Source organism: Vulpes lagopus, chromosome 7 (genome assembly GCF_018345385.1).
Source record: "Vulpes lagopus strain Blue_001 chromosome 7, ASM1834538v1, whole genome shotgun sequence".
NCBI lineage: Eukaryota > Metazoa > Chordata > Mammalia > Carnivora > Canidae > Vulpes > Vulpes lagopus.
The window spans coordinates 3,445,722-3,469,103 of NC_054830.1; the positions used below are offsets into that span (position 1 = coordinate 3,445,722).

At 59.3% G+C, this 23,382-nt stretch overlaps 1 protein-coding gene across 1 annotated transcript in view; it reads left to right on the plus strand.

Annotated features, from left to right (window-relative positions):
• The window catches only part of KDM4B (lysine demethylase 4B), a 138,005-nt gene that overhangs the window by 89,436 nt on the left and 25,187 nt on the right, over nt 1-23,382 (plus strand). The window contains 2 exon segments of the mRNA XM_041761091.1: nt 1,320-1,457; nt 16,907-17,103. Of these exon segments, the coding sequence (XP_041617025.1) occupies nt 1,320-1,457; nt 16,907-17,103 (335 nt within the window).

The window sequence follows — 23,382 nt, forward strand, 5'->3', positions numbered from 1 at the left end:
TACCTCGCAACACATCTGCACAACGGGATTCCCTTTATGAGCGAGAAGGGACAGAGACAGACACAGGGAGCGCAGTCCTGCGAAGCCGTTTCATGAAGCCCTAGAAAGGAACGTAGTGACAGAGGCACCTCTCACAGTGTCGGAGTTGCTGGTGGCCTGGCGCTGTGCCCACGGCGGTCCATTCCTGTTACTCCCAACCCCCGACAACCCGTAACCTGTGGGTTCTACCCAGTGTTCCGTCAGGGACTTCAGAGAGACTCCCTCCCTTGCCACCAGCCTCGGTCTCCACGTCCGTGGATCGGGCCTCCAGCCCCTCCTCGCGTGTTCGGGGACAGTGGGACTGTTACTTGTCAGCCTTCTTTCGGCTCCCACGTCTTCCAGGATGCTTGAGTGATGGGCTCAGTGCCACCCGGGGGTGGGGGGTGGACGGCACCCCCACCTTTTCCTGCAGGCCTTAGGGTGGGGGTTCCAGAAGCCTCCATCTGGGCTCATTGTGGACCTTCTCCCCTGTCACTCAGGCCCAGCTCCTTGGTTTGGGTCTCTCTGTTTCTGAGGCCAGATCACACCATTTGAATAGGTCTAGAACCATCAGCATTTGACAGAGTTCTGATCTTGACATTGTGTCCTTCTAACACGCTGTTTCTCCGGCCTCTGTGACCTCGCTTGGAAGGAGCCACCTCCTGGGATGTAAGGGACAGACCCAGGCTTACGACAGCTGGGGGCTCAGGTCACTTCCCAGGAACGTCCTGTCCTCACAGGGCATGACCCTGTACTTGGAGCACACTCCGTCCTGTGCTCGGGGGGCTCTGCAGCTGCTGCCCCGTGCTGTCTGCGCCTCCTCCCCAGCCCCTGCGCTGTGTCAGAACGTCTCCCAGTGGACGGCAGGGGGGCCATGGCCACCTCTCTCCTGAGAGTCCCTGGAGGCCTAGCATTCAATAGTCCCGTGTGTCTAGAGCGTCTGTCACCTTGGGGCCCTGCCTGGCGTGGGCAGCAGCTCTCATCCTGGCCACGGCCATACCTGCTGGAAAGGCCTGTGGGGAATTGGCTGAAGCCCTGGGACTTAGGCAGAGCTGCCTTCCACCTGACAGAGCTTGCCTGGCTCCCGAAGCCGGGGCTCCGTGGCACTTGGTGGGAAATCCTTGAGCCCACCTGGCCCTGCTATGCTTGTTGGTGGCTCCTGGTGGCCCTTGCCACCAGCCTGTCTACCCCGGGCCAGCACGGCTTCTGGCAGGTGAGCTGCTCAGTAACTGCTGCCCCGACTCTGGGCCTTGCCCCTCACCTGTTGGCTTCTGCTCACCTGTCGGCCTTTTCCTCCTCAGATCACACAGGAGGCCGGGGAGTTCATGATCACCTTTCCCTACGGCTACCATGCCGGCTTCAATCACGGGTTCAACTGTGCGGAATCTACCAACTTCGCCACTCTGCGGTGGATTGATTATGGCAAAGTGGCCACTCAGGTAAGTGCCTGCAGAACCTGTAAAGAGGGTCTAAATGTCTCTGCCTCTCTCTGTGTGTGTGTCTCTCATGAATAAATAAGTAAAATCTTAAAAAAAAAAAAAAAAGTGGGGGTTGACCCCTCTCAGCCTCCCTGGGGCCAGGGCCCATTTGGCCTCCTGGGCCTGGTCTCCATCTGGGTCCGTTTCTGGGCTCCTCAGTGAACTCACCCCAAGACATTCCTCACCTGGAAGGAGCAGGGAGGAGGCATGGGGCAGGTGAGTGGACGTGTCTGGGGCATCAGCCTGGGGCCTGCAACCAGCAGCGGGGTCTTTCCTTCCCCGGCAGACCCTGCTTTCTGGGCCCGAGGGCTTCCTGGTGTCTGGGCCGTCCATGGAGATTGCTGAGGGGCAAGGAGACTCCTCTGATTCTTTTCCTGGGAATTTGCTGTTCCTGTTCTCAGAGGGCTGATGTTTGGCCAAAAAACTTGACATCTGAACTGAACCCTTGTTTCCAGATTTCCTTGGCTCACCGGTCTGTGTGCTTTTGACTGACAGCTTTTGATGGGCAGATCCCTGGGAGCTGCTGGGCAGGGACGGGGTTGTGTCCACCCACTAGGCTTGGCTTCCCCTGGAGCCAGAGGTGGCTTTGTGTGGGTCCAGGTGAGGGGACATACATAGGCCTTGTGACTCCAGATCCCCTAGTTAGGGGGAGATAGAGCCCGGGAGAGGAGGCAGCGAGGAGGGCTGTTGGTGGGAACAGGCCCAGCCCTCTGTGTGCAGCTTGTACCAAGGGCCTTCCTCCCAGGACTGCCACTGCGGCCCTGGGCCTCTGCCCTGGCCTTTGCAGAAGACGCATGCTCCTGCCGTCAGGCTGGTCTCGGGCTCTGGTCCAGGGTTTCAGCCCCTCTGGCCTCTCTTCGCTGCAGACGGTTACTCACAGGCATCTCTCTAGTGCAGGGACACATGGAACAGGAGAACCCCCTCCAGCAGGGCCAGTGTAGTGTAAAACGGGGTGCTTCCTGCCAGCCTCCCTCACTGGGGCCTGAGGATTCCTCCGAGGAGTCGCTTGGCCAGGTCTTGAGTCAGTGCTCAGGCCCCGGGCAGTTGGCGGGTTTCTCACCAGACCCAGAAGTGGTGTGATGCCCTGGGGATCAGCACGGAGGCCGCTGGCCATGTGTGGGTGTTGTGGCCTTGAGCTGTGAGCGTGACACACACTACGTCCGAGGCTCAGTGCGTAACAAAGGGCATGAAATACCACGCGAGTAATTGGTTCATGCTGGTTACGTAGACCGTGTTTTTGGATAGATTGGGTTAAATATAACGAAAGTGAATGCCGTCTTGTTTCTTTTTACTTTTTGAACGCAGAGGCTAGACTGAAGATTACATAGGTGGCTTGTGTCCTGCTACTGGCAGGCAGCTCGGGTGTAGACGGACTGGCTCTCCTTTATATTTCTAATTACCCGCTTGTCTAGCTTCACTGTGTCAGTGCAGTTTAGAAAAGGAAATGGGCTTTGCGGGGAAGATTCTCAGGATTTTTATCAGGGGGCCTGTCTTTGGCAGAGACGCTGGGCTTCGCTGAAAGGGGAGATGTGGGAGCATCAGGATTTTTTCTTTTGATTGAAAGGAATGATGAAATGTCCTGGAGTGTGTGGTTTTGCCCACGTGACCCTGGGGCACCGTGGATGGGGAGACAATTCCACGGGGCCGGTGTGCAGCGAGAGCCCCGGCTGTGGCAGGAGCCACGATTGAGTCGTAAGCTCTGGACAAGATTGCAGGCCCATCCTGGAGGTGCTGTCAGCGCCGGAACTGCACTGGGGCCGGCGGGGACTGCCCAGATATTAAAAGCAATTTTGGGTTCAGCCATGTGTTCACAAACAAGTGACATTTGGGAAGTGCTGCCTTAGATTGGGCCTCCACGCTTACATTGCCAGGCGGCGTAGCGTGAAATTACTGAGCAAGTGGCGTGCAGTGCTCCGCACAAGCTGGGGTTCAGGCGGGTGGCTGGGCCCCGTGCCGGGCTCCCTCGTGGAGCCACCCCAGCTGCCCCTGCTCCGTGGCGGGAAGGCGAGGGGGTGAGCCGGGAGTGGCCATTGGCCATGGGGCATCCGTCCGTGCAGTCCTGGCTGGCGGCCCACAGGCTTTTTGGCGGTGGACGGGGCAGTGGTTTCTGCCTCTTGCAAGCTCTGCTGCCCCGTAACTAGTCCAGGCAGGAGACGCAGCTAAGGCGCCTGGCTGGGTGGATGACAGCAGAGGCGTGTCAGGCAGAGGAGGGGCAGGCAGATTGTTGAGGTCGAGTGGTTCTCAGGGACCTGCTGGGTCCTAGGCCACGTCTGCGGGAATGGAGAGTGCGGTTGGGGGAGGATCCCAGGATGCTCTTCCTAATAAGCAAGGGCTTCTGTGTGGCCTGAGCTCCCCACCCCCTTCTGTGCTTGGGCCAGTTCCTTCCAATACCTCCCTCAGAACCCAGGGAGAGTGTTCCCACTTTCCCGATTTTAGAGACTTTCAGCCTGGTTCTTCACCTCCTCCGGCTCTCAGGAATTGCCCCCCCCCCGCCCCTCTTCTGTGGTGCCACCTTGTTCCTCTTCCGTGGTGCCACTTCTGTGCTGACGCAGCAGATGCCAACCTCTGGCACTTGGCCAGCCTCCGTGAATTTTAGGGATTCGTGTTCTTTCTCCTTCTAGAGCAAGGGTCAGCAGCCGGGGCCCCATGGGCCAGTTGGCAGGCTGTCTTTGTATGGCTGCAACCTGAGCCTCATTTTTGGGTAGAAAAGAATTGGTAAAAAGTCACCAGAAGAGTATGCAAGACACCACTTAGATGTAACTCAGATTTCACGTTGGCAAATGAAGTTTTATTGGCACACAGCCATGCCTATTCATTGACAAGCTGTCTCTGGCTGCTTTTGCCTGCAAAGGCGGAGTTGGGGAGTTGCTACAGAGACCACCTGGCTTGCAGAACGGAAGATAGTTGCCTTCTGGCCATTGCAGAGGAAGTGTGCTGCCCCCGGTCTGGAGGGCTGATGGCACGGGCAGGCTCTGGCCTTTCCCGCTGGCCCTGGCTCCCACCCTCGTACATCCTTCCCCAACCCCTGGGGTTTCTGGTGTCACAGGCATTGCCCTCTCGAGCAGGTTGGCCCCCAGTCCTGACCTCCACACCCAGTGCCATGACTGCTGCCTCTGGAGCTTCTGGATGGGCCTGCGAGGGTGCCGGGAGCTGTGGCTGCCCAGCAGGCCAGGCCAAATGCCCTCATGCCACTGCCATTCGCCTGCAGAGCCTCACTGCCCTGACTTCCCCCAGCGCAGCAGGAGGCCCAGCCCTCCAGCGCTAGTCGGCCCCCCAGCCCAAAGGGGTTCCCAGATTCCTCCTGGAGGTAGAATTGCAGAGGAAGCAGCCAGGCTTACAGCCTCTTGCCAGAGCTGTCAGAGGGAGCTCCTCCCGGCCTTGTACCCAAGGTGTGCTCTCTGGCCTTGCCTTGGCAGTATTCACACTGTGGCACCCGCGGCACTGCAGCAGAAGGCTGGGCTGCCCTGGGCTCTCACCGTCAAGTTGATGTGGTGTTCTGGTGTTTGCTCTCTTCAGTGGTTTTCCTTCCCGAGCCACTCTGCTGGCATCAACCTTCGCTACCAGTCAGCATGCAAGAGGAGAACCACATGGCCCCCTCAAGTCCTCCCAGGCTTGCCCCGTGGTAGGATGGGCAGGAAAATACTGCCTGTTTCTTTGTCCTAGATTCCTGGCACAGTTTCTGGATCCCACGGCCCCGTCACCAAGGCACAGCACATGAGAACCCTTGCTTCCCGGCTCCTGGTCTCTTGGGCACAGCACTGGGCCTCCATCTGGAGGCGGGATGCACGGAGGGAAATTGGCCCCAGGGTTTTACATAATTAAGGAGAAGCCGGCTGTGCAACCAGGGACCACGGAGGGCCCAAGGGTCAGGACTGGGATTCCCAGAGGAGGAGACAGTGATTACAGGGACATGTTGGAGGGGCTTTCTGGCAGCTCCACCCCCCAGCAGGGGGGACACATGGGCCTGGCACTTAGAGTGACAGATGTGTAACCAGGTAGGCATAGGGGGTGGACTGAATGTCGGTGGATGTTAGCATAGTGTGGTGGGGTTTGGGTCTCTTAAAAACATATACTCTCAGTAGGTTTCTTTTTCTTACAACTTTTTTCTTTCTTTTTAAAAAAAAAAAACAAAAAAACAAGCACAAGTGTAGCTTTTCCAGGGAGAGGGGAATGATCTTGCCCTTCCTGGGTACTCCCTGTAAATGCCCCGTAGCCCCTAGGGGCGGAAGCTTTTGGCTGTTGCTGTCCGTGGTAGGGCTGGTTTTGTTGGTTTGTTTTATAAATGGGAATTAAAAACCAAACCAGACAACAGGCCCAAACCAGTCACTCCAGCCCAGCCTCCGTTCTCCCCTGCCATGTGGGGAGCAACGGGAACGTAGACTGTCATATGCAGAGTTAGCAGCCTGAGTGCTGTTGGGCACCTACTGCGTGCGTAGGAGGGATCTGGGTGCCAGCTGGGCCTGCAGGGAGAAGGTGAGAGGTGGAGCAGGGGTGGGGGCCTGGGGACCCCAGGACGCTACAGGGCTCCCATGCACAGCAGGTGTGGGGCCTGCCCAGCCCCGGGTCACATGCTGCTGCTCTTTTGTTTTGAGCCCTGGCGTTCCTTAGTGGGCCTGTCCTCTCTCCCCCTCAGTCTCTCCCTCCAGCCTTACTGATGGCGCCATCCTGCCTCCAGGTGACTCAGGGGGGCCAGACAGGTCAAGTGACTTTGCCGAGGTCACAGCAACAAGAGGGCTGGACCCAGAACGTCCACGCCCTGCCTGTCTTCCTCACCCCACTTGGAGGCAGGTGCCCGTTGAGAGTTCTGGAGGACACACTTCCCAGCCGCAGGTGTCTCTCCAGGCTGGTGGCCGCCTCCTGGCGGGTGTCCAGTGCTCAGCTGGGGTGGTGGAGTTGCCTCCTGAGGCCTGAGCTCCGTTTCCAAGAACAGAATTCCCTGGGCACGTGCTCAGACGGGCAGGCTTTGTAGTGGGATTACTATCGGGGGAGATCAGAGGGATGCGCCAGCTTTGCTCAGAGAAAATTAATGTGCACGCACTACCCGTTCTAGGCCTGAGCTCGAATTAGTCCGACAAGGCTGCCTGCCACGTTGGATTAGTTCGGCACAGCCCTGGCTGCTCCTGTGGTGGGTGGCACTGGGCGAGGCCTGACAAGGGGCTCGTTCCTCCATTGGGGGGGGGGTGGTGCTGGCGTCCCAGGCCACTCCACAAGGCAGATGCAGAAGTTGAGTGTGAATTAAACAGAGCGAGAGAGATTTAAAACCCGGTTTGATCGGCCAGGAGCCTGGGTGCACTTAACTGATTTTCCGCCAGCTGTCTGGGCCGCTGCCTGCCGAGGCCTCAGCTTCCCTGGGAACTGTCAGCTCCCCGCCCAGAGGCATCAACAGGGAGGGGGATGCTACTGAGTGTGGAAGAGGGGAGAGGGCCCTGGCCCCCCAGTGCACTGCACGTAGTGGCGGGGAGGCCTCTCCTGAGGCACAGCCTGGGGCCCATCGGGCTCCATTGCTGTAAAACGTGAACCAAATTGTCTAGGTCGTGTGCTTTCTATTTTGGGAAAGATGCCGCCTGCTTCAGCGATTAACCAGGAGGCTGGGTGGGGGTGAGGGCGGAGGCGTGAGGAGGAACAGGGAGCCGCGACCTACCCGGGTTGGAGGTCCGGCTGTGCACCTGCCCGTCTGCGCCTCGCTGACCCTATGATTTATGGCGCTGGGCAGCCAGGTGCATGGGGCTCGCAGTAAATTGCCGTGTGAAGTGTGTTTCCCCCATGCTCCTTCCCCCAAGCCTCCTGTCACTCTGTCCTTTCCCGTGTGGGCAGGTGTCACAGCCACACGGTAGCTCCTGAGGAGCCCCAGGCTCCTCGGCTTTGTTTTGGGTCCTGCTGCATGTCATGTCTTCCTCTGTGGCCTTTGTAAATGTCGTGGGAATGCTCTCACGAAGCACCTGCTCTGTTAATGTTACCTCAGCAGGAGGTGGGAGGGGTCTGGGGGGCCAGGGTCATGTCTTTGGGCCCCAGGGAGGACAGTGACACCCGGATAATGCTTCCTTTATAGAGAAAGGGGAGGAGGTTGGCGCCGGAGCCCTGGCCTCCCACGGCCTGTGTCGTGCTGGGTCCAAGGCCAGGGACCTGGCCCGCCCGGCTGGCTGCAGGATCTGCGGGGGGCGGCCCACAGTCAGAGGCCGAGGGGAGCCCTGGGAGCCGTGCACCTAATTGTTTTGTTTATGAAGCGCTTCTGAGAGCTTCCAGTGGATTTCCTAATGAACTGGTTTGTTCTGTCTCTCTCCGCAGCGCTGGTAATTACATCAGAAACGGGGGGCCGCAGCGTCTGTGAGCCATCACGAGCAGATGTGGGTTCTGCCCCCGTCGGGGGATGTTTAACGCTTTGTGGGCCAAAGTGCCTGATAGCCCGAGTGCTCTGGAAGAAAGAAGCACGTTTGTTGCTTGCCACACTGGGCATCTGCTCTGGTGCTGCTGAGCAGAGGGTGGCATGTGGCTCTGCAGGTGATGGGGGTCATTGCTGGCGTGGCCTCACCATGTGGGGGTTTGCTGCTCCCGAGGGTGCCCTGTCCTCCAACATGCCAGGGCACACGTGGGCCACTTGCCTGACGCGGCTATTGGCTGTGGACCAGCCCGCCAGGCCCTGGCGCAGCTCTGCGTGTTCTGCCCTCGTTCCGATGGAGGGCCAGGAGCCCCCGCTGCCACGTGGGTGGGAATGTGCGAGGGTCCCTGTGCTCAGATGCTATTTGGGCTGATGATTTCATTGAACTACATTTAATAATTTCCTCTTTAGGGCAACACTGCATCTTTTCAGTCTCATTCTGCTGTTTTACATGAGCAAACTCTAATGTCTGTTAAATTCTTTTAAAAAGTAGTGGCCTCTGATTAAAGCTTGGCGCTATTTAAATTGGGGGAAATGTGGCAAACAAGACCCCACGGGCCCCGAGGCGTCATTTTCAGAGCCGCCTGTGTGTCCTCAGGCAGCCCGGAGCAGACCACCCACGGGTGGAGCTCCCAACAGGGGGCGTCTGGCGTTCTGATTACTGTGGGTCCTGCTGTGACGGGTCTGCCTTTACTGTGACCAGCATCAGGCTCGATGCCTCCAGGCCACACGTGTTCCAGCACAGATCAGAGCATGAGCGGAATGGGGCCGGAGCCGCTGCGGGGCCCACGGGGGCTGGGATCCTAACACAGGCCCCCACAGGTGCCCAGCCTGGAGCAGGAGTTCTCAGCCTGCGGCCCCTCAGGGGGCCGAATGTGCCTGACAGATCCAGAATTAAGTGTGTGCAGCACTGTAAACACACAAAGTGCCCCCAGGGCCCACCACCCTGACTTTCACCGCAGAGTGGTCTTGTACTCAGTGGGGAGCTCAGGGGACCTGAGCACCTGCTGGCTTTGGGCCCTCGCCACAGCAGCCTAACTCTAGTTGTTCGCCTCTGCAAAATGGACCTTCCCGAACTGGGGTGGTTGGTGACTTTGACATCATGTGTCGTCAGTGGCATCTGTCCCTGCATGCTGAGCCATGACCTGCTCTGGTGGCTGGGAGGAGGCAGAGGGGAGCCCAGAAAGAAGCTGAGACATTCTGTGGGAGGGGAGGGCCTCTAAGGGAGTGCTGAATGGGCTTTGTTTTGTTTTTAAATCAGAATCTGTATTTTAAAGAATGTTGGACTTGCACACACGTGGGGTAAAGAGAGCCAAGCAAAAAGAATAGGAGCTTGTCTCATTCTCCAGAAGCGTGGGGATGGTTGCCGTTAGCAGAGTCAGCTGAGGGAAGTGAAGTGAGTCATTAACTCAAGCCCTAATGATAGTATATAGGGGATCCCTAAGTACGTAGAAGATTGGAAACAACCTGAATGCCCACAGGTGTGATGAGCCACGCAGACGTTGGAATACCATACAGCCAGGAGAAAGGGTGAGGTGGCTCCTCAAGCTTGCAGGTGGAACATTCCCCAAAAATGCATCCTAGGGAAAAGGCAAGGTGTAAGTCATGGCTATGGGATGTCATCTGTTTGGAAAGAAAAGGATGTCTGTGTTGTGTTGGTATGTGGAGAACATTCTGGAAGGAGACACGAGACAGGGGAGCCGCAGGTTCTCTGGGTAGGACCTGGAGGCTGAGCAAACGGGCTCCCACACTCCCTCTGGTCTTCCTAGGTCTGTACCCTGTGAAGTGTTGGTGGTCCCCAGAAGTCTCTTCTGAGCTCTGTGGGCACCTTCAGGTTCTCCCTGCATATGCTGAGCAGCTGCTAGCGAGATGGGAGCCCTCAGTCTCCTCTGGTGGGGTCCACCCTGGACACAGTAGGTCCCAAATTCTTCAGACTGAAGGCATCTGGGGCCCAAGTGTTAGTTGGAGGAGGTCAGGCCCCGTGGAAGCCCCCCAAGCTTGGTGGTGAATGGCCCCTGGAAGCAGCTTTGGCAGTCTCGTCTGAAGTCCAGAGACCTAAAGAGGGTGGCCCAGGCTTGGGGGGAGAGGAGGGTGCGGACCCCAGCCGGGCCGGGGCTCCCGCAGCCGAGGAGCCACGGTGGCCTTGAGGTCAGCGGGGACAGGCTGCGGAGGTGTGTGCGGCGGGGTCAGCTGGTGGCGCGCCACCTATGGGGGAGCCCTCCTTTTGCTATGTGATATTAAAGGCAGGTCTGGCTTCCGAGGTTTTATCTCACTTTACAAAAGTGCACTGTTTCATATGTGTTGGGTCATTTTGCGTGGGATTGTGACGGCTAGACAAGGGTAATTCTCAGAAGTTGAGAACAAAGCGGCAGGCCTAGGAATCAGACACAGAGAAACACTTCGGTCGCCTTTCTCCTGCCAGATGAGTGGCACAGGGAGGGCTGGAGAAGTAGGAGGCAGCGGTCTTATTTTGGGATGGGAAATGTGCCAAGGCTGACTGGTCCGCCAGCCCCAGGCTGGGCCCTTTGCTCGTGGGATCGCATTTAAAACCCCTGACAGCACGAGGCTGGTCCCCTTCCCTTGGAAAGATTTAGCATAATGACTTCCTACATACTGTCCCCTCCCCGTCCCCGTAGGCAGGGCACGGTGCCAGCCTCCCAAGGAAGAGGCAGGGTGCGTGTCTGAGCCTGTGGGTTGATGCTTGCTTTACATTTAGCAAAAAATGCTTGCAGAGGAGACCCTGGATCCAGTGGGACAAACCCCAGTGCCCTCTAGGGCTGGATGTGTCCTGGGCAGTGATGGGGAGCAGAGGGGCTTGTGGGGCGGCCAGTCCCAGAGGAGCCACGGATCCCTGGCTGCCTGCCACCTGCTGACTCAGACCCACGCCTGCCGCCCCTGTGGTCAGGGAGCGTCCTGTGAGCAATGGCGAAGTGCTTTGCCTGGTGAGGCCCACAGGAATGCAAATAAGTGAGATCCTCTAGGATGTACTGGGCATGAGTCTTCATTCTTTTGAAAAGGCTGAATTTTTTTTTTTTTTTTTTTACTTCAAAGCCCAGAGAGGGAGAGGTGGAGTTAAGGTGGTGGACCTCAATTATCATCCTGCAGCAGGGTCCCCTGTGGGGGTCAGGGTCTCATGTTGGTGGTCTGGGTGCTGCTGCCTCCATGGGCCCTCGGCACCTGCCCTCTGTGGCCCAGACAGCCCGAGCTGGGTGCTACTGGGCCCCGAGGGCCACCTGCTCTGAGCCTGACGATGTGCCGCTTTCTATTTCTTCATGCTCAGGAAAGAAAAAACCTATTTGTCTCTGCTTGGGGCCCTGCTCTGACAACCAGAGGCAAACCTCCCCCGTACCCTGTTTTCTCATTTTCCTTGGACTTAGCGGCAGATCCTGGGAGACCTAGGCATGAATGTCGGGCTGTTTGATATGTCAGTCTTCCAACCTGGGGTGACAGCCTTCCTGCTCCCAGGTCGGTGCTCAGATTAGGCCTCGGGCCCCTAAACTCCACGGTCGTAACTCTTGTCATTTGTCATCTGGAGGTGATAAGAGTGCTTCTCGTTGAGCCTCTGGCTGGTGCTCTCAAGATCCGTGGCCTTTTGCATGATTCTGTGACAGGAGTGATCCACTGGGGGTCACAGAGGCCTATGCTGTTGTGACAGGAGGCTCTGTGTCGGGAGCACCCTGCCTGAGGGAACGGCTTGGGCCTCAGCTGGGCTTCTGTGCCCCCTGCCTGTCCCCACCAGTATTCTTGGGGACCCTGGTGAGATGTCCAAGGGAGTCAGTTCCTGGGTGGGTGAGGAGGCAGCCTGCAGCCTGCCCCTTCCCCGCAGCGTGCTTATGTGGTCAAAACCAGCAGTAACCGGAGAGGCAGAGAGGCATGAGGGGGTGCACAGGGTGTTCTTGCTTCCATCGAGCAGGGGAGGGCTCTGTGTGTCTTCTGTCCTCCAGTGCCACCGAGGGCCACCACAGGGAGGGCCCGGCGTGTGGCGACACCTCCTCAATTCAGCCTCACCAGTTCAGGGCGCAGAACAGTCCACACGTGGAAGATGGGACCCTCTTTGAGCTAAAAGTCTGGAACCATTTTGCTCTTTGTATGACTTTACACTTGCCCAATCTGGTCTCCACGCCTTTCCTTGTACACGCCTACAAGCTTAGCAAGTCACGGGCCCTCACCGCCTGCTCACACTCAGGGCCGCGCTGCCCTGGGCTCCACTGTGTGGGGGAGTCCGTCAGGGGAGCCACTCCCGGGCCTCGGGCCTCATCCCGGATGTGTCCCTCCGCTGCGTAAAGAGCGTTACCGCCTGTAGGTGTGACACCCTGGGAGGTTGAGGAGGAAGAGGGTGCCGTCCGCATGCCCACCACTGCCACCACAGGGGAGAGAACACCCCCCCCCCGCCCCCGCCAAGGCTGATGGCCCTTCACCTTCTGCTCCAGGTGCAGGTGCAGTGCTTCTGAGCGAACCCAGGTGACCCAGGGCCTGACTCCTCATTCCTTACGTGTCATTTCAGAGACGCCTGTGCTCGCGTTCCTCCGTGTGTGAGGGCCTGGGTTCGTAAAAACAGAAACACCAGGCAGTTCCAAGCAGAGCGTGTGAAATCGTGGGTGGGGTCAGGAGCTGGCGTCTCTAAGAGGGGACCCTAAGCCCCTGGGCAGCATGGGGCTGGTCCTCTCGACCCCCCGGGTACCCTGTGAGGCCGGGTCTGGGCCCCAGCTAGGTGAAGCACAGCTGGCCCAGGCCCCCTGCGGTCCTTCTGGGCGCCAGGGGTACATTTTCGCAGTGAATGGCCAGCCTGGGCGGTGGGTACAGGGCAAGGTGTGGGGGCAGGTGGCCCAGAGAAGGCCGAACTGAGGCCAGGCCTCTGATCACCAGGCTCTAAGTGCTTCCTGGCAGCTGGTGAGAGCTGGATTCTGGAAACAGCTGGTGGGGCGTGTGCAACCTGCCACGGTCCGTAAAGAACAGGACTGTAGTAGGTTTCCACAAGGACACCTGTCTGGGTGAGCTCAGGCCACTGTGACAAAGGATCACAGACCGGGTGGCTTGTCAGCAGTAGGAATGTGTCCCCCACCGTTCTGGAGGCTGGACATCTGAAATGAGGGTGCCAGCAGGGCTGGGTTCTGTGAGAGCCCTCTGGAGGGTTGCAGACGGCTGCCTTCCCACTGTGTCCCTGCATGGAGGGGTGGGGGTGAACGAACTTCCTCCTGATGTTCCCATCTTCGCATGGGGATGGGCTTCCACCTAGGAAAGCAGGGGGACACGACTCCGTCCACCGCACGTGCCTGTCCTGCCCTCCTCCGCTCCTCCTCGGAGGGGTTTTGTGGGGAAGGGGTGGGGAACTGCCGCTCCCCCTCTGTGCTGTCACTCCAGGGCACGGGTTTTGCCTGCATTGGGGGAGCACCACTGAACGCGTTGTGTCGATTAATTAAATTGGCACGGGCAGCTCCTTGAGCTGCCTGTCAAGGGCTCTTTGAGGTGCATTTTGCAGGGCTGTCGGGCTCCTCTTGATGGGAGGCGTCATCAGGGAAGCAGTTTCTGCTCACGAGCGTGCGTTGAGGGGTGGCCACCCTGCCCTGGCCCAGACGTGCCCCTTTGCCCCTGGTGTCTGATGGGGAGCAGGTGAAAGGCCACAGGTGCCGGGCCTGCCCAGGGCCCCATCCAGGCCAGTGAGCCCAGAATTGGGGGCAAGGGCTGAGTGTCTGTGGTGAATGGGCCCATGCTGTGGGCGGCAGGCAGGCAGGCCCCACCCAGGGACCCGCAGCCGAGGCTGGGGGGTGGGGGACCCCACTCGAAGGTGCCTCTGTCCCCGCCCTCCCCCCACTCCAGTTTCCTGCCTCTTGCCTTTCCTTCCTCTTCTGTTCCCAGACGGCCCTGCCTGGCAGTAATGGAATCACCAGCTGCCCTGCGTTGGCTGCTTGGGGCAGGACAGGTGCCACTTGGCCTCCTCATGACTGAGCCTCCCTCAGAGCGGAGCCCTGCTACACCGGTTCTGGCAGCGACGGGGGGCTGTATGTCCTGACAGGGGTACAGAGGGCCCTAGGGCGTGCTCAGGCCTGCAGGGGGCCTCTCCGACCTCCTCCCCCACATTCGTGCCCCATTTCTTGTCAGAAACTAATGACTCGACCAACTCCCTTTGAGAGCACTTTCTCTGTCGCTGGTGCGGATGGGGGGACTGCTAACTCGGGGGGCTGGTACATGAGCCACAGAAACTGTCGGCTTGACAGATGCCAGCAGATCCTTGAGAACACGTGTCTCAGAAGGTTTGGGAGTGGGGTGGGGGCTGGAGCGGGGAAACGAGAAGATAGAGCCCTTGGCTCCGAGCCTCCCTCCCCGGGGCCTGCTCAGAGGCCTCCCTGAGGATCGTGCTGTGAGCCCCCACCTGCTCTGAGCCCCCTTCCAGGCCACCCCTGCAGCCTGCGGCCTGTGTACCTCCTCCCGGCCACCCCAGCCACATGAAGCAGCACCGCGGGACGTCCCCGGTCACCAGGTAGCGGGTGGTGAGGGCTCTTGGGGGGTGTCTGGTGTGCTCAGCCCCAGGAGGTTGCTTATAAGGAGAAGCTGGGCCTCTCTGCTGGCCTTAGCAGCCTTGCGGGGCCGACAGGAGCCCGTGGGTCTGTGGCTTGGGCTCCCCAAGCTCAGCTGCTCTGTGCCATGTCCTAAACCCCAGTGCTGTTGCTCCCCTCTCCAGGACCCACTGCTCGCTCCGGTCACTGTCCCCACCGGTGACAAGCCCCACCACAGCCAGAACCCGTGGAGAGGGAGCGAGGCTCTTCCCAGCAGCGCCGCCCCAGCCGGGCAGTGGGGCGTGGGCCAGGCTCCACAGCAGTAGGCAGTGCTCCTCGGAGCACATCCACGTGTCCCCCTCCATGGTGCACACAGGTGCTTTTTTTAATTACTTAAGGAAAAGCAATTGCCAAGCCACTCCATACAAATCCCTTAAGCTGCTGTTGATGGTGACTCTGGGGAGGCCACGGCCGGGCCAGGAATCTGAAACACGGGCACCATCTGTGCTCCCGCCGCTCCAAAGCCAGATTGCACCACCAGCCTTTCTCTCCTGCACAATTTTTCATTAAATGAATTGCGTTTGCTGGGAATCGCTTGTCCATAAATATTCCCTCCCACTTGGCATGGTCAGGGTATTGCAGTCCTCAAGTCCGAGTTCCCGGACCCAGCCCCTGGGGGAGCGGGGGTGGGAGCTGGGGCTGCGGGAAAGCCCTGAGGACACTTCCCGAAGCTCCTCCTGCAGCCCTACCACGCCCACCTCAGATGGGGGTCCTCAGTGTTCATTGTTTCCAGAGCAGATGGGAGAAGCTTCAAGGGGCTTGTCAGGGCTGGGTGCACAGTTGCTGGATCCAGTTACATCTTTTCCTTCTTGCCATTTCCATTGAGAAAGTGACAGTGACAGCGACACGGTTGTAAAGGAGGGTGAGACGTGTGTTTGAAATGGAAACACGTTTTAAGCCGCGGTTTTGGAAGTGGGCTTCTCCTAAACCTGTTTATTTGACGGGGGTGCAGAAAGAGGGGACGTGAACATTCTGAGCGGGCAGGTGTTCAGAGTCGGAGCCGCGGGGGCTGCAGGGCAGGTGTCCCTGGGCGTGTCCCTGAAGGGTGGCTGCCCTGAGGCCTCTGGTCAGGGCTCTCAGGACAGGCCTGTCTTGGGTACATGTGTCCCCATAAGGAGGCAAGGACTGTGTGTGCTCTAGACAGAGGCAGGAGCCCCAGCCCGGGGTCAGGACCACCTCCTGGGGTCCCCTGGGCCACCTGCTTCTAGGACCTGTAACCGGGGCCTGTGCCTAATCCGGCCCTTTGCCTGTTTTTGTAAATAAAGTTTTATTGGTGCACCTCTTCACTTACCTCTTCTCTCTGATGTTTCTGAGCTACAGCAGCAGATTTGGGAGGTTGTGACGGAGGTCTTGTGGCCCACAAAGCTGAAAATAGTCACTGCCTGGCCCTTTACGGACAGTTTGCCAGCCCTGCCCTAGACCAGTGTCCCCTCCATTTCTCTCCCTTTTGCAGTAGGATGATTGTCCAGTCCCACAGATGAGTAGGAGAGCAGGGCTTCCTGAGTTCTTCCTGCTGATGGAGGAAGGTCATTGGCTCACTGACCAGCTTCTGGAATCTCTAGCTGGCTTTTCTGACCCACGACTTCCCAAGGTGTTAAGTGTCCCTGGGACACCTGTGTGCCTCCTGCATGGTGCCCAGCACCAGGGGCCACCACGATGCTATGACATGGAGGAGACACTTACGGGAGTTGTTCAGGGCACAGGAGGGATGTGTCCAGACAGCAGAAGAGGGGGCAGGAGGGACCCCATTTCAGCCTGTCCTCTGCACATGTGTTTGCCCTGTACTTGGGGCTTCCAGACACAAAGGACCCTCCTCCGGTCCAAGGCAGTGTTGGTCCAGGCCACCCCGGCCTGTGCCAGACCCTTCCCCAGCGGGCCACTCTGTCTGAGTTCGGGCCGCCTGGGGCCAGCCGCTGACCCTCAGGCTCCCGGCTTCATCTCCCCAGACCAGAGGCAGAGACTGGGAGCAGACATGTATGCGTCCCTGGGCGCCCTGCACCTCCTCAAAATCACTTGTGTTTCCTTTTCTGCTCTCAGCCTTTTGGGCCTGACAGCTCTCCCCTCTTCCTAACCTTTGAAATTACTGCTATTAAGCAGCATTCCACATGCATTATTTCCTACTTGGGGATACGTGTGTCCGACAGATGGGAGATTTTGGTGAGAGCCGACACGGGGCAGCTGGAACTTGGACCCTCGTGACCTTGGGCTCCTGAGCTCTGTCTCTGCTGCTGACCCCTGAATCCCCCACAAAGGGTCTGCTCTCATCTCCCCAGACCACGTGCTGGGGGTGGGGCTGGGACCCTACCGGGGTGGGCCAGACGCTCACACCCGAGGGCATGGCTTCCACTTGGGACAGAAAGGTGCCATTCCCCGCCTGGAGGTAGAGGCTCTAGAAAGGAGAGGGGCCCAGTTGGGGTCCATCCTGGCCCTGCTCAGCTCACCAGCCACAGGCTCAGCAGGTCTCCCCTGCCCTCCTGCAGTGCACGTGCCGGAAGGACATGGTCAAGATCTCCATGGACGTCTTCGTGCGCATCCTGCAGCCAGAGCGCTATGAGCTGTGGAAGCAAGGCAAGGACCTGACGGTGCTCGACCACACCCGGCCCACAGCCCTGAGCAGCCCAGAGCTGAGCACCTGGAGCGCCTCCCGGGCCTCACTCAAGGCCAAGCTCCTGCGCAGGTGAGTCCCCCTGGAGCCTGAGCCTCCACGCCCTGCCTGGCTCTCCAGGTGACAGTAAGTGACTTCGGCCCTGGCCACACCCACTCTCCACCTGGCTGGTGACTCCGCCCCTCCCCTCCCCCTATCCCTTCTCCCCTCCTTTTCCCTTTCCCTCTCCCCTCCTCCTCTCCCCCCTTTTTTCTTTCCTTCCTTTTTCTCTTCCCCTCCTCCTTCTCCTGTTTCTTTTGCAAGAGTGTTTCTGAGGCCTTGACTTCCCAGAATGAACGTTGTCAGTGGGCCTTGGGGCAGGTGGCATCTGTTTTCAGGGACTCAGGTTCCCCCCATCACCACCACACACTCATTCACCAGCTCCTGGGAGGCCAACCCTTTGGCGCTTGGGCCACACAGTTTCCTCACTGGGAGGACACAGACGCAGGCGGCCCCTGTCACTCCTCTGACAGTTATGGGCACCAGAGCCGGGTTTCTGTGTCGCGGGGCTGCTCGGCCTGTCCTGGGCTCCAAGTGCTGGTGGGTCTTGTGCTGGGGCCCGCAGAGCTGCAGGGCCCCTGCCCTTTTGCGCCTGTGGATGCTCATTTGGCACCTCCAAAATCACGCTGTTGGAATTCACGATTATGGCACTGAGTCCAGAGTCCTGTCCATACAGACATCCCCATTCTGGCTCGGAAGGCCCCTCTCTACAGCGTGGACCCCTCCCGGCCCCCACCTTCCAGGACAGTGTGGTCACTGCCTGCCTGGCATTGGGTGGGGAAGAACAGAGCAAAGCGACAGCGCTCTCTTGGCATGTCACTGAGCCTGTGGGGATGTGGGCAGGGGGTGGGCTGAATGGGAAATCAGCTCTGTGCCAGGAACAAGAGAGCCCGCAGCGGTGCCCGGCTGCACCCTGGTACCCAAACATTGGTCCATTTGCTTCTTGTGGAAACGCCCAGGCTCTCCGCGTCTGAGTGCTCACGGGCAGTGTTCCACCGGATTCCTTCCTGGTGCTCAGAGAACATTCAGCAAGTCCTTGCCGGGTCCCCAGCTGCGAGCTGGAACCTGGCGGTGAGGGGCTAGAGGTCTCACAGCTGCTCGACTCCAAGAAAGCCACCGCTATAGACAAAAGTAGATGTTCTCTAAACAAACGAGCGTGGTGCGTCCCGGTGGAAGTTTACTTAGGGACACTGAGATCGCGATGTCACATCATGTTCACCTGCCACAGAGTAGGATTAGTCTTGTGACTCTGAACCATTCAGAAACGTAGTCACCGTCCGTAGCTGGTGGGCTGTGCTGAAACAGCCAGTGGGCGGGTCTGTGCCTCGCGCAGGGCTTTTCCATCTGCGGCCTCTTGGTCACTTCTGGCTTCATTTTGTCCCCGCTGGCCTTGGGTGGCATGTCCCCAGGGCCTGGCTGCCGAGGGCTCAGGCGGCTGGGCCAGAGCCTTCTCCGGGAGCCCCGGGGGTGGCACCCCCATGCCCTGCGGGACAGACACCCGCCTGCCATCCTGGTCGAGGAGCCACGGGGTGCAGAGCCCCCGACCGGGCTGTCCTTGTTACCACGGGTCTGTCTGTGAACCTGCGAGGCTGGGCCGTCTTGGCCTCGCTGCGTGGTTCCCCCACCGTGGGGCCCCTCCCTCTGAGAAGCTTCTGGCAGCCCCGGTGTTCACATCTGTTCCTGACAGCCCTTGTGGAGGTGAGTCTGGTTTTTCCGAGTTCTTTTGTTGTCTGTCCGTTTGATTTCCGCTCTCCCTGTGCTCCTTGCCGGGAGCACCTCCTTGGCGGAGGCCAGCCTGCAACACAGTGAAGAGTGAGCTCCCCGTGGAAGGCCAGCTCCTGGGCCAGACGCGCATTTGCATAATGGCTAATTGATTGTGGCTCGGCCTAATTGGTCAACAGAGCGGATTGCCAATAAACAGGCGGCACGTCCCAGAAACGGAGTGGATTAGAGGCTGTCTGCAGAGCCTACCCAGAGGACGAGGGACCCCAGCCTGCGGGCCCAGAACCTTCTGTGCCAGAGGAAGCGCCTTCCACCCCCTCACTGTCCCGGCCCCCTTGCCGTACACTCTTAGTTTCTGGAGTATTCTTATCGGCACCTCTTCCCTCCCTCCCTCGCTGTCCGCCAGGGAGCTGTGGTACTCCAGCCAGGGGGACTGGACCACAAATCAGTCTTGTTCCCAAGGATATCATTTCCTTTAAAACCTTTAATATGTAAAATAGGGCTAATTTCCTTCTTTTTCTTTAAAGTCAGGGTTTGGGGGCCTTTCTCAGAAAAAGCAGGCCAGGGGCTCAAGGCCAAGCTCAGGGACTTTCAGGAGTCCCATGTGACTCTCTCCTGGCCACGTGGCGCCCTGCCCTGCCCAGCTGGGCCAGCTCCCCTGAGCCTCGGAGGGTTTGTTTTAGGGGATGTCTTGTCTCCCCATGAGCATCCTTGGCCTGGGCCAGAGGGTGAAGAGCGATGCTGGCTCTGTCCCCAGACAAGGTCTCTCCCCTTAGCATCGGGGACTCTGGGGCCGGATCACTCTCTGGAAGGTCAAGGAGCACCCAACCCCTACCCATTCAATGCCAGGAGCACCCCCAGTTGTGACGACCACAGATGTCCCTAGACACCATCTGGATTCCCTGCCCAAGGGCATGGCATCAGGGTGGGTTCCTCCCCTGCCCACTCTTCCCCTCCATCCCTCGAGTCTCCCTGCAGCCTCTCCTTCTCTGGGACCTGTAGCTTCTCCTAGGTTCTTGCTCAGTCAGGCCCCCTGTCCCCTAAAGGTTCAGCCTTCCTGATAGTGCGCCCCCGCATCGCCTCGGAGCTGGAGTCAGGTGTTGGCCTCTCCAGGGTGAATGATCTGCCCCCGTCTTGTTGCCCTCCTGTGGCGTAATCTTCCACCCCGAAATCTGATCATGTGAATTGACCCTGCTCTGCGACAAACCCCACAAAGCTGTGACCATCCCGCTCCTTGCTGTGCAGCCCCTTGGGCCCCAAGCACCGGGCAGACCCATGCCTGGCCAGCTCAGGCGTCCGTGGGGCGTGGTGCCCAGCCCAGCACAGCGTCTCCATGCCCTTCCTGCTCCTGTTCTGCAAAGCAGCCCTTCTCCGGATGCACAGTCTTCCTCTCGGCTCCTTGTCACCCCCAACAAGGGCTTTGAGAAATGCCCGCATCGACCACACGTTCCAGCGGGTGTGGGATCCAATGGCTGCATGCCAGCCTCGCGCAGCATCTGCGCTGCCCCACGCCGGTTGTGCTCAGCTGTCTGCCATCAGGAAGATGGACAGGGACACACTTCCCCAGGGGGACCCCACAGGTCTCCATCCCCTCATGGCCTCCGCCACTCCTGCTGACCTGGACCACTCTCCACTCACCACCCTTGGGTCGCAAGGGAAACAGGGAGCCAAGGTCCAGCCTCCCACCCCTCCGACACCTGCTGACTGGGCGGTGGCCTGTCTCCCATCTCCTCCCTGATCCAGGCTGGACGTTAGCACATCTCTGAGCCCGCTCCCCTCAGGGCTTCTGGCTCTGTACTGCTCCTGAGCCCTTCCCCACAGACATACCTTCTGGCCTCTCAGGCCCAAGCCCTGTGACCCTGGGGTCTCCCAGCCCCATGGCCCCAAGGAGCTTGTTGCTCTGGTGGCTCCCTGAACACTTCCTAGATTGTTCTTCCCCAGAGCACACACAACAGCTGAAATCCTTTTCTCGCCGCTCGCCTGCTTGTCTCTGAGGGGGAAGGGGAGTGTGTGTCTTGGGGCCGAAAGGCCAGAGTGGGGGGGCAGGGGTGAGGAGGGCCTGGGGTACAGGGCTCGCGACCCCCTGCGCCTGGATGCAGTGGCTATGCTGGCCCCGGGGGCCTCAGCAGCCCCTCTGCTCTGTGTGGAAGCAGGGACCTGGGGAAGCGGCTGTCCTGTGAGAGCTGGGACCTTGGGTGCTCCGGGCCCCTCTTGCCTGGGCCAGGAGCTCCTCGGGACCAGCCACATGGGCGGGGATCCAAGAGGAACCCCGACCCTGCCTCTCCTGCCATCTGAGGTCCAAGGACACCTGCTTCCATATTGAAAATATTTAGTGTAGGTACTGGGACTCAGTCCCGTGTTTGGTTCACGTGAACTGACAGCAGTGACATGCAGTCAGGCCTGGAGGGTAAAGTGCATGTTTCTCTCCATCCTTTCCTGAAATGCCACTGTGACGGCCATAGGAGAGTGGCTGGGGAAGGCAGAGGGAGGGAGTGGCTGGTCCACAGACTTTGACAGGAGCAGCAGGGTGGGCAGCGCCATGGGCAGTGCAGAGGGAACTTGGATCCAAGGGCGCAGACAGGCAGCAGGTGGCTCATGCCCAGAGCTCCAGGAAGGCCTGGGATTCAGAGACACTGGAGCCTCCTGGGCCGGGGACCTCAATGGACTGGAGGCCGAGTGTGAGGCGCCGTGGGGCTCAGCCCCCCCCCCCACCTGCACCTCTCCAGCAGAAGATGATGTGAGACACCGCCTCTAACCAGAGAGAGTGGGACCCACGAAGGAGATGGTGCGGTTTGCCTCCAGGCACCTGGCCACTTGGGGTCCCTCGGGGCAGGTGTCTGCAGGTAAGGAGGACCCCACGCAGCTCCAGGAGAGCTGGCTCCAGGCAAACAGACCGATGGGCTGGGAGCCAGCTAGAGGAGTCCCCGGAGCCGAGAGGTCAGCAGAGGATGGGGAGATCCACACACACAGGCTCCCTGAGCAGCTCCGGCCTCTGCAAGGAGTTTCAGGAAGAGAGGAAAGAACGTTGCCTGGGACTGAAACGCTGTTTCCAGATTCAAAGAAGCCTCGTGCGGAGGATGACAATGACCCACACTGTGTACCCATCACTATACGGTTTCACAACTCTTGGGTTGAACAGAAGATCCCAAAAACGTCTGGAAGGAACAGCTAGTTCCACATAAAGAACAAGAGATCCTAAGGCATCGGACTTCCACTACGAGCTAACACACAAAGGAACAGGCCTTCAAAAAGCAGAAGAGGAATAGTTTTTGACCCAAAAGCATGTACCTAGCCAAATTCCAGACTAAACGTGCAAGAGGATAAAGATCTTTCTAGACACGGAAAGCCTCAGATTTCTTGTTCTTTCGGAAGAAGCTACTGGAGGATTTGCTCCAGCCAGACAAGGGCATCAACCAAAAAAGACATCAGATTGAGGGACCTAGGATCCCGTGCTGGAGTCCGAGGCAGTCTCAAGGGGGCAGGTCCCCGGGGGTCATCAAGGAGTGTGGGACGCCCTGTGTAAGAAGCCTCACACGAGCTTGGAGATCACCACGAGAGCTAACCCTCTAAGACGGACCAGTTGCCGACTCCAGGAGGAGCGAGCGAGCCAGCAGCTGTCACTCACGGATGGATGATACCTACAGAGTCAGGGACATGGTAATATGAATTTCACCGCATTGATCATGGTGGCAGTTGCAGGAGAGAAGCGGGGGGCCTGGGGGTGGCAGGGTGGCCCCACCCCATGTGTCGTGCTGGGAGCGTGGCGGAAGAAACAGCAGAGGGGGAGACGAGCAGACAGACACAGCTAAAAGTGGGGGAGGCGGCTCATCGGGAGCTAGCCGGGGGGGCGCCTCTTCCTGCAGCTCCCACAAACTGGCTACACTGTCTTCCAGCTTATGTTTTCACAAGACAGATACCTCTGTCTGCTGACGTTCGGCTTGCTTTTCCCCCCTGCAGTAGGGGTGGCCTTCCACCTGGGGCTTTCAGTCTGGTTCCGCCCCGTGCTGGGGTCTCCGCATTAGCAAGGCCTGGTGGCGCTTGGGGTTCGACGCCCGGAGCTCGGAGCCCAGGGGTGCCCGGGGGCCGAGGAAGGTTCTGGCTGTCTGGGGTGGTCAGCCCTGGGAGTGGCTGGCAGCACCACGAGTGGCCTCCAGTTCCAGGGTCGGGGGAGAGGAGGGGAAGAGAAGGGCTGCGGGGAACCGGGGCCAAGTGAGTTGAAGGTAGGAGGACCCCCTCGTACTGGCTGCTGCCTGGGGCCAGCATGGGGGTTTGCTCGTGGTTACCCTGCCCTGCAGCATTCCTGGACCTGGAGAGAAGCCCCTCCTGGGGGGATAGCTAGTGACAAAAGCCAACTGCACTCTGCTGCCGTCCTGGGGCTTGTTTCCAAGTGGGCTCGCCTTTCCCAGAGTCGCTCCGCATGGAGTCCTGAGGGGCTCCGTGCTGCCAGTGTGCGTTCTCCCCCCCGACCCCCTGGTCTCCCGGCTCCCGTGCCCCCTCCCACCTGGCTCTCTTGTCCCCCCTGCACCCCGTCCCCCGCAATGACCCGTGCATGCCATGCTGTGTGTGACGCCATGCTTCTGCCATGACACT